The following is a 10,507-nucleotide window of genomic DNA, read 5'->3' on the forward strand; positions in this document are numbered from 1 at the left end:
TTCCAAAGCTCACTCCTTGCAGTGCAGTTTGTCATCTGGGCTCCCTTTATACAAGGTTCTATGAGCAGCCTAACAGCCACTAAGTGCATTACTGTTCATTGTACACCTTCAGTTACCTTGTGGGAGTCTTCACAAAAGTGCCACAAAGGAGGCATTGTACCTTGCTGAAGAGTGTGTGCTTAAAGGTCTTTTGTTTCCGTAGAAGTAAACTATCACTGTAGAGTCACAAAAGTCTCTTTGAGCCGAAAGACACACACCTTTTGTCTGAAGAGGAAGAGAGGGGAGGGAAAAAAAGAAATCTGGTATGTGTGAAAGTATTTGGATAAGAGACACAGCCCACTTCATGTCAACTGACCAATAAGAAGAATTTCAATGCTGGCAAAAAGCTTAGGGCTGATGAATTCCACAGTGCTTACATATCATGTTCTATGGACAACTCCCATTGTCACAAGCATAAAAGACGCAGGGTCGGAGTGAGAGTCTTTCACTCCTACCTCCAGAGTACAAACTGTGTGAATTGTGCTTAGAGTAGGATTCTTGATATTTACTCAGCATGTCCACTTACAGCTTGAAGCAAATAACCTCTTCGGGCTTAGGTAATTTTAGTGGTCCCTCAGCCAGACGAGCTGTTGGTTTCTTCGGGACTCCGAGTGTCCATGGGGGATCTGGTGGCAGGGATATCTCTGTCTCTACTGCTCGATTTGTCTCTTCTGGGTTCGGAGGTGGCTTGGGTGCTGGATATGATGGGGGGTCATACAGTAGCTTTAGTGGTGGCTTTGGTGGTGGCGATGGCCTCCTTTCTGGAAACGAAAAGACAACTATGCAGAACCTGAATGACCGTCTGGCATCCTACCTCGACAAAGTACGTGCTCTGGAGGAGGCAAATTCTGACCTAGAAATTAAAATCCGAGACTGGTACCAGAAACAAGGACCAGGGCCAGCCCATGACTACAGCTTATATTACAAAACTATTGAAGATCTTCGAGACAAGGTTGGTGTTAAAGTTTGTTAAGAAGCATCTAAGGGTAGTCCAAAATATTTGTTAAAACAACACACATATAGTGTGACTGCTTTTAACAGCTGAAAGAAAATTATTTGCAGATAATAACTGTTTTATAGTGTAACTATGAAAGACATATTTGGCCTCCATTGCATTTCTGAAATGTAATAAGAAATGAAAAGAAAAGCCCCAGTAGATATTTAGCCAAAAGGAATGGTGGATTATGGAAGAGTAGAAAAGTGATGTGGGTAGGAAGTGATTCAAAAAAGATGGACAATGGCAATGTTCAGTATGAAATGTATCTCCTATTAAAATTGTTAGCTAAATGGCTGTGTTACACTTCTGTTTAAATCAGGGGTCTCCAACCTTTTTAAGCACAAGATCACTTTCTGAATTGAAGTGCAATTCAAGATCTACCTCAAACCCAAATACCCTTACCCTGCCTCCTTTGTGCCCCTTCTCCGAGGCCCCGCCCCTGCTCACTCTGTCCTCCCTCCTTCCCCCATCCTCTCACTTTCATCAGGCTGGGGCAGAGGGTTGGGGTGCAGGCTCTGGTCTTGGATTAAGGGATTTGGTGTGTGAGAGGATTAAGGGATTTGGTGTGTGAGAGGGGTTTGTGGCAAGCAGTTGGGAAGTAGAAGGGGGTTCTAGATGCAGGCTCTGGGAGGATGTCTGGCTGCAGGGGTGCTCAGGGCTGGGGCAGGGGTTAGGGTGAAGGAGGGGGTTCATGACTGGGGTAGGAGTTTGGGATGTGGGCTCCAGCTGGGCACTGCTGACCTCAGGTAAGGCAGGCTCACCCTGTCCTAGCCCTGCACCTCTCCCAAAATGCAGCCAGCAAACTCCATCCCAAGTCCTGTTGTGCCCCCTCTCTGCTCTGTGGAGATAGGATACCAAATGGGAGAGAAGGTACCTTGACATCAGCACCCTTTCCCTCCCTCCCGTGCCCTGCAAATAAAGCAGGAGGCCTGGGGTGGGGGTGGCGGGTCAGCTCCAAGGCAAAGGGCAGGAGATGTGCAGCAGTTCAGGAAGGGGCAGGTGAAGTGCCGGCACTTAATAGCCTGTTGGTCAAACCAGTCAGGATCACCTGTCAGAGGCTCCAAGATCGAACAATAGCTCCCGACCTACTGGTTGGTGACCACTAGTTTAAATTTTGTAAAACTACCGTGGATAACTGTTTATCTCTGCAGTCACCTACCAATCATACGCTTTTGTTTAAGCTTCTGGACAGCCAGTGCGCGCACTGCTTTAACAGTTATCGGAGAAGAGAACTCATCTCTTTACAGTTAAAATAAGAACGGACCAAATAGAGGGGTTTGCACATGTGAACTGGAGCACTTCAGAATTTTAACACAACACAGATTTTTCTGGCCCTTTTTATTTTGCCTCCTGAGCTTGAACTTTGAAGAAGTATTTAAAAATGTACTTAAAAAAGAAACAGGAGACATTAACTAAATTAAGTGCCTACAAATCATATAACTATAGGATTTATTATGCCTTAGCAAACTCTTTAGTGAACAGTAACTGATTCAGAGTAGTTCACGCCCTAGAAGATATACATGATGGCTGATTGATCTGTGTAAACACTTTATCTCATGGGGAAAACCTAAAGTTTATTTTTCCAATTTTAGCATAGAGTTCATGACCCAATCCATGCAGTTTCCTTTCCCCTGGGCTTATCTCACCGCACAATGCACTGATTCCAATCTCCTAAAAAGAAGCACTGGGATTAAATTATCTAATCTGAAATCTCTTGTGCTCTTGCTGTTTATTTCCAGCTCATGAAAGTAGGCAGCTCCTGCTTTCCCAGGCCACATGAGACTACCAGATCACCTACTCGGACATTCTGTAAATCATGTGCCACAACACTACCCAAAATGCACACAGTAAACAAAAATAAAAATTAGAGCTAAGTATTACAGCCAACAGGAGACTAGATTATTATATTTTACAAGCGGAGAACTGGAGGGACCAATGCTTAATGTCCTGCAATGGCAGGGAAATGAGAAAGTGAGATATATCCAGATAATTCTTGCAAGTGACCCGCATCCGCATATTTCAGAGAAAGGTGAGATTCCCAAAGGTCACCACCAGCTCCTGCACCCTTCCTCCTGGTCGGATGCCCCAGCCCATCTCAGCCCCCAATGGGGCCACCAGCTAACATGGGCCTCATGCCACAGTTTTAGCCATGGGGAATTTGTTGGTGGCTTCCCAGCTGCTACTGGGGCCCTAATAAGGCCAGTCTGACCTGAGGGAAATTCCTTCCCAACCCCTTATAAGGTGTTTTTTATAGTAAATTTGTCAGATGAGGTATAGGAAAAAAAATAAGTAAATCAATCTCATTGTGTGGTTGTCCATAGTGTAATACAGGACTCACTCCGAATTCTGAAGTATGGAAACTCCAGGGCTGTGTCTACACTGGACCCCTTTTCTGGAAATGCAAATGCAGTCGGGATTTAAATATCCCCCACTTCATTTGTATAAACATGGCTGCTGCATTTTTCCGGCTCGGGGCTTTGCCAGAAAAAAGCACCAGTCTAGACGGGGATCTTTCGGAAAATAAAGCCTTTTCCGAAAGATCCCTTATTCCTACTTAAAAGCAGGAGTAAAGGACCTTTCGGAAAAGGCTTTATTTTCTGAAAGATCCCCGTCTAGACTGGCGCTTTTTTCCGGCAAAGCCCCGAGCCGGAAAAAAGCGGCAGCCATGTTTATACAAATGAAGCGGGGAAAATTTAAATCCCCACTGCATTTGCAATTCCGACTTGTCTCATCTGCATCCCTTTTCTGGAAAAGGGGTCCAGTGTAGACACAGCCCAGGTATATGATTGGGCTAGGAGGGATAGCTCAGTGGTTTGTGCATTGGCTTGCTAAATCCAGTGTTGTGAGCTCAATTCTTAAGGAAAGGAGGCCATTCGGGGCAAAAAATCTATCAGGGATGATACTTGGTCCTGCTATAAAGGCAGGGGACTGGACTCAATAACCTTTCAAAGTCCCTTACAGCTCTAGAGGATAGGCAATCTCCCTTCATTATTATAGATAAAATATTCAAATTCTATACAAATGTGATATAGAATTACCATATATTATTATACTGTATCCCATTACAGAGTTATATCCAAAGGCATAATTTGTTTTTATTTATATACAAATAATATGAGCTGCCAAATCTCTGATCAGAACTAACAAAGATAATTTCTGTTATGGTAGACTCAGCAGACTTTCTCTGCTCAGCACCTCTGCCTCCTTTCCTCTCTCTCTTTCTATAAAAAATGTTTCCTGTGGGATGACCATCACCTTCCTCCACCCTTATCCCACCACCTGCCTCCACCTTCATCCACATGGCCTCCTTCCTCCTCATCTCCCTGGTGTTCTGGGGGGAGGGAGGATGGGTGCCATGCCACCTCCCTCCTCCCTGGTACTCAGGGTGGGGGGAACCAGGGCTGCTGTGTCGTGGTCTCACCCCAGCGACCGGGAAGACAGCTGGGGCTGCCACGTCATGGCCTTGGCCTTCTTCGGTGGCTGGGGGTACAGAGGCAGGGCTGGCACTTTCATCCTGGCCCTCCCCGGAGGACAGCGGGAGAGAGCTGGGGCTGGTGTGGCCTTGTCCTGGCCCTCCCCAGAGGCTAGGGGAACACAGCCAGGGCTAGTGCAGCATTGGACGCTCTTGCGCAAAAGCACATCGCTTGCACAAAAGCACATGGCAGTGAGGACGTGCTCTTGTGGAAGACCTTTTGTGCAAGAACTCTTCCGCAAAACAGTTCTTGCGCAAGAAACCTGCAGTGTAGGTGTAGCTACACTGTAGTACACCCATAATTTCACTAGAATTTGTTCAGAATTTGTTGTCTTCTACCCCAGACTGTTAAATCTGTGCCACTTGTTTTTGTTCAGATTCTTGCTGCCACAGTTGACAACTCTAAGGTTATCCTGCAGATTGATAATGCCAGACTGGCTGCTGATGACTTCAAAACCAAGTGAGTCAATTTAAAGCAAGGAGATCCTGAATGACAGGCAGATAGTCATATCATCATCATTTGGAAAAGCAAATACATTAAGACTAGACAATAAAAATATGGTTTGAAAGTGGACATAGCCAATATACAGTATGTGTAGAGTGTGTTTCACAGCTTCATCAACTAACCTTCATGAGTTGGGTGGATTTCCTCCTATATGTTAGCAGACATCAGTCTATAAAAATCATGCCACAATTAAACAATGTTAACAATGGTACAATATTAATGAGGATACTGAGACTGACTCTGCAGAGCCATTAAAAGGAGCTGTGTAAGGATTAGAAAAATTGTAACACAGCATCCTACAAGGTGAATTTATTGAGTGTAGCGCTGGGGTGGGCAATAATTTTTGATGGGGGCCACTCCAAGAATTTGGTAAGTGGTCAAGGGCTGAACTCTTCTGTGACATTAATGGAGGAGGTACGGGATCTGGAGTGGTCAACAAAGGCTTTCCTTTGTCGACCGCGCCGCATCTAGACTGCCGTGCTGTGCCGGATCAGCTGATTGTCAGCACAGCACAGTGGCCATTTTTATTTTAATGAAGCGGGGATTATTAAAATCCCCTCTTCATTGACTATGTCAAGTAAACTCTTTTACATGGCTCTGTTGACGGAGCCATGTAGTCTAGACACACCCATAGTGAATGACAAGAATTTCTCGGGTGGAAGAAACAAAATACACTTAATGGAATTCCCAAATTACAGACCCAAGTAACTTTGGGTAAATCTGCTAATTACAAATATAGGGCTTTTTATATGATGAAGAAAATTAAAGGCAAAATCCAGTGCCAATAGTAATGAATATTATTCACCTCCTGTTTTCAGATTTTAATAACTCTTGGTGTGATTTGGGGGGTGGTTTTTTTTGCTTTTTTGAAGGTTTGAGACAGAGATGGCCCTGCGCATGAGTGTTGAGGCTGACATCAATGGCCTCCGTAGAGTTCTGGATGAACTGACCCTGGCCAGAGCTGACCTGGAGATGCAGATCGAAAACTTGAAGGAGGAGCTGTCTTTCCTAAAGAAGAATCATGAGGAGGTAAAAAAAAAATCACAGTTTAAACGATAACAGATATGTGGGAGGGAATCTGGGATTTCTCGGTGTTATGTTGGACTTTCTAGTAGAATATAAAAAGCCTCGTAGATTCAGTAAATAAAGACTTCCTGCTCCATATATTTAAGAATGGTCAAGCAGAGGTCAGTCGTTGAGGAGAGCTGGTGAATTCCAGAGAGATTTGTAGTGTCTTTAACTAACGCTTGTGTCTTTTTCTGCAATGCTACTATAGGAAATGAATGCCCTGGGTGGGCAAACAGGAGGCCAAGTCAGTGTTGAGGTTGACGCTGCACCAGGTATTGATCTGTCCAAGATCCTGACTGACATGAGAGACCAGTATGAAGTCATGGCCGAGAAGAACAGGAAGGATGCTGAAACTTGGTTCAACAACAAGGTAAAACCATAAAACGGTACAAAGCAGAAGAAAAGAATTTCAAATGTCTGGTAGAAACGGGCTCCTGAAGCCTTTTGTGATTTTTTCAGAAAATCACACTCCATTTTTCAAATGTTTCCCCTGCTTTAGACTGAAGAACTGAACCGAGAAGTGGCTGTCAACACTGAACAGCTGCAGACCAGCAAGACTGAAATCACAGATCTGAGACGCACCCTGCAGGGCCTGGAGATAGAGCTTCAATCCCAGCTTAGCATGGTATGTGACAATTTCTCCCCAAATTTTGGACTTGATAGATGCATGCTGGGACAAGGGACTCCTAATCCAGGGTGTTTCCCTTCTAAAGAACAATCCTGTATTTGGCGAGAGCCTTTGAATTATTTTTCTTCCAACTTCCTATTTTCAGAAAGCTGGCTTGGAAGGCACCTTGGCAGACACAGAGAACCGCTATGGTGCCCAGCTAGCACAGATACAGCAGCGTATTGGCAACATTGAGGCACAGCTCACTGACCTTCGAGCTGACATGGAGCGGCAGAATAGTGAATACAGGATGCTCATGGACATCAAGACCCATCTGGAACAGGAGATTGCCACTTACCGCCAACTGCTGGAAGGCCAAGGCTCCTAGTATGTAACTCTACCCACTACACAAGATATTTGAGTTTAAGGTTACAGAGTTGTTACACTGACATATATGACCTGTGGAACTCCTTGCCAGAGGAGGCTGTGAAGGCTAGAACTATAACAGAGTTTAAAGAGAAGCAAGATAGTTTCATGGGGTATGTCTACACTACCCCACTAGTTCGAATTAGCGGGGTAATGTAGGCATACCGCAATTGCAAATGAAGCCCGGGATTTGAATTTCCCGGGCTTCATTTGCATAAGCCGGGTGCCACCATTTTAAAATCCCAGCTGGTTCGAACCCCGTGCCGCGAGGATTAACGGTAGTTCGAACTAGGAAGCCTAGTTCAAACTACCTAGTTCGTGCTGCGTGTTGCCACGCGGCACGGGGTTTGAACCAGCCAGGATTTAAAAATGGCGGCACCCGGCTTATGCAAATGAAGCCTGGGAAATTCAAATCCCGGGCTTCATTTGCAATTGCGGTATGCCTACATTACCCTCCTATTTCGAAATAGGAGGGTAGCGTAGACATACCCATGGAAGTTAGGTCCATAAAAGGCTATTAGCCAGGGGATAGAAATGGTGTTCCTGGCTTCTGTTTGTCAGAGGCTGGAGAGGGATGGCAGGAGACAAATTGCTTGATCATTGTCTTCAGTCCATCCCCTCTGGGGCACCTGGTGCTGGCCACTGTCGGCAGACAGGCTACTGGGCTACATGGACCTTTGGTCTGACTCAGTATGGCCATTCTTATGTTCTTATATGTCTGTGGCAGCTCTGCCCCCACGGTGTGTTCAATTTAAAATACACTTGGGAGACTCTAAAACGTCCAGTGAATGTTTGCAGTATACATGACAAATCTTCAAATGGCAGTGATCACCAGTGGTGTGCAGATAGGAATTATTATTTTGCCTCATATATATTAATTATTACTAGTCAATTTATAATTTGTTTCCAGTAATACTGTGTATTACTAGTATTGTGTCCAGTTCTGGGCCCCCCACTATAGAAAGGATGTGGATGCATTGGAGAGGGTCCAGCGGAGGGCAACCAAAATGATTAGGGGGCTGGAGCATATGACCTGCAAGGAGAGACCGAGGGAGTTGGGTCTGTTTAGTCTGCAGAAGAGAAGAGCGAGGGGAGATTTGATTGCAGCCTTCAACTTCCTGAAGGGGGGTTCCAAAGAGGCTGGAGAGAGGCTGTTCTCAGTAGTGACAGATGGCAGAACAAGGTGCAATGGTCTCAAGTTGTGGCGGGAGAGGTCCAGGTTGGATATTAGGAAAAACTATTTCACTAGGAGAGTGGTGAAGCACTGGAATGGGTTACCTTGGGAAGTAGTGGAGTCTCCATCCCTAGATATTTTTAAGTCTTGGCTTGACAAAGCCCTGGCCGAGTTGATTTAGTTGGGATTGGTCCTGCCTAGGGCAGGGGGCTGGACTTGACCTTCTAAGGTCTCTTCCAGCTCTATGGTTCTATGAATACCAACACAGTGCTAGATGCTTCTAAAAATAAAAGCAGGCAAAGTCTCTGTCCTAAAGAGTTTCAAATCTGAACAACCAAAGAGGCAAGGGTAGAGAAAAAACGGTATACCATAAGTAAAGTAATCCAAGTGGTAAATAGCTGCCAGTTATACAGTTTCTTAATAATACACTGTTGTTAGTATTGTTTACAAAACAAAACAGATTATCTACAAATAGCTACAGCTGGTTCTTTCTCGCAGGCATCACAGTAGAAATAAATCTTAAGGAGGATGTGAATGTAGACCTGTTTACCTAGCTAATTTCAAATAGCAACATAACATCGCCCAGACTTGGTGGCATAACCATCTCTCAGTTCATGTGGCACCAAGGGAAAACATTTTTCATAGTCTGAAACAAGAAAAATCATGTAGGCTTTCACAGACTCTTAAATTTCTCATATTTAATTTATTCCTTAATTCCCTTTTCGGACATATTTTCTGTAGTTTTCCCTTTCTTAAACCAAGGAGCAGAAAAGTCTGTAGGGGAGCTAGCAAGAAGATAAATTCCCCTTTCCTGAGGTTGCAAAGGGTGCCTGATAGAGAGAATTTTCATTCTATCGTCCTCACATCCAACACATGGTATTTGTGATCATTCTTTGCTATAATTATTTTCTTTTTGTGCCACAGGATGTTTGGGACCCTTTATGGAACTACTGGTAAGGATTCTTTCTTCTTATGGGAAGTTTTAAAAGGTGGAGAATTTTTACTTTATAAAAAGAATCTATTGATGAGCTATCTGTGCAATTGTGTTGGTCCCTGTCATTGATAGAAATCAAACAATGAATGCCTTTCAGTTCATTTTGAATTTTTTTTAACAGATTACAGCTATTTGCTCGGGATCTTTATATAGCTGCAGCAAGATACTAACTGACTATATAAAAAGTCAAGCACCCATCGTTATTCCTATGGGTGAGAGGACTATGAAGAAATTCAAGACTGACCAGTTCAGAGCTATTGTGCACACTTTTAAGAATATCTTGCAAAATACTGTAGAAGTGGCACATGCTTCAAATTCAACGTTATTACAGAGAAAAGTTGGGGGAGGTGGCAAGGGGGAGGACAGAGAGCTGAAAACAGCTACATTTCTTTCTCTGCCTGCTGAAGCTGTTTTTTCACATTTAACATGCTAGATTAATCATTGTTCTTTACCATGCTAGATTAATCATTGTTCTTTACCTCCTTATTTGCGGCAGGCTCTCAAAGCAGCAGCAAAGGAGGCATGGTGGTGGATGGAAAGAACTACAGAAGACACACAGACTATCTTACTCTACAAGAATAAAAACACTAGACAAGCAGGAATTGGTACAGAGGGATACCATCACAAACAGACAGTAGTGCTTTGAGATATTCACTTCTAAGAAATTCTAGACCACACAATGTTCAAGGTAGAATAGAGCCATTAATTTGTGACCTGGGCTAGTTATTCATATATTTCCAGTTCTCCTTTACTATTATTTTTGCTGTTTCTACTGTCTAATAAAACCATCTGATTTATGCAAACTTCACTTCTGTCTGGTTATTGAGATATACCGAATGGATATTATGTATAGCAACGGCAGTAGCCAAATGAAGAGGACTGTGAATGAACTACAAAGTACTCTTGATAAAAACATGGTGAGCAGGAACAAGTGTTCCTGTGGGGGGGAGGGGAAAGGGGAGAGAATAAAGCATGCCAAAATGGAGTGAGAACCAACAGAAACATATAAGATCCCTCAAGACGGAAAGTTGCGTAAGATTTTTTTCCATGCAACTATATATTCTAATACATTTATCCTCAAACTAAAAGAGAAACCATACCCCACGGAGTGACAAATCCATATCCAATTGCAGTGAACCTTCAGTATCTGAATATTTATGACAGCAGCCTCCAACCTTTTCAAACACAAGGTCACTTTTTGAATTTAAGTGCAATCCAGGATCTA

At 43.8% G+C, this 10,507-nt stretch overlaps 1 protein-coding gene across 1 annotated transcript; it reads left to right on the forward strand.

The window, feature by feature from the left end:
• The first annotated feature begins 454 nt into the window (after positions 1–454).
• On the forward strand, positions 455–10,090 carry LOC102453115 (keratin, type I cytoskeletal 19). The gene is made up of 8 exons (XM_014569102.3): positions 455–991; positions 4,886–4,968; positions 5,886–6,042; positions 6,290–6,451; positions 6,581–6,706; positions 6,855–7,075; positions 9,213–9,241; positions 9,779–10,090. Coding segments are annotated over exons 1-7 (1,188 nt in total). The 5' UTR covers positions 455–553; the 3' UTR covers positions 9,214–9,241; positions 9,779–10,090.
• Positions 10,091–10,507: the final 417 nt, after the last annotated feature.

This window comes from Pelodiscus sinensis, chromosome 29 (genome assembly GCF_049634645.1).
Source record: "Pelodiscus sinensis isolate JC-2024 chromosome 29, ASM4963464v1, whole genome shotgun sequence".
Classification (NCBI taxonomy): Eukaryota; Metazoa; Chordata; order Testudines; family Trionychidae; genus Pelodiscus; species Pelodiscus sinensis.

Excerpts from the sequence above, each read along its gene's own strand:
- LOC102453115 (XM_014569102.3), top strand. The coding sequence starts at position 554 with ATGTCCACTTACAGCTTGAAGCAAATAACCTCTTCGGGCTTAGGTAAT. Across the intron at positions 992-4,885 it reads TTGAAGATCTTCGAGACAAG|ATTCTTGCTGCCACAGTTGA; the intron begins GTTGGTGTTAAA and ends GTTTTTGTTCAG. Across the intron at positions 6,043-6,289 it reads TAAAGAAGAATCATGAGGAG|GAAATGAATGCCCTGGGTGG; the intron begins GTAAAAAAAAAA and ends ATGCTACTATAG.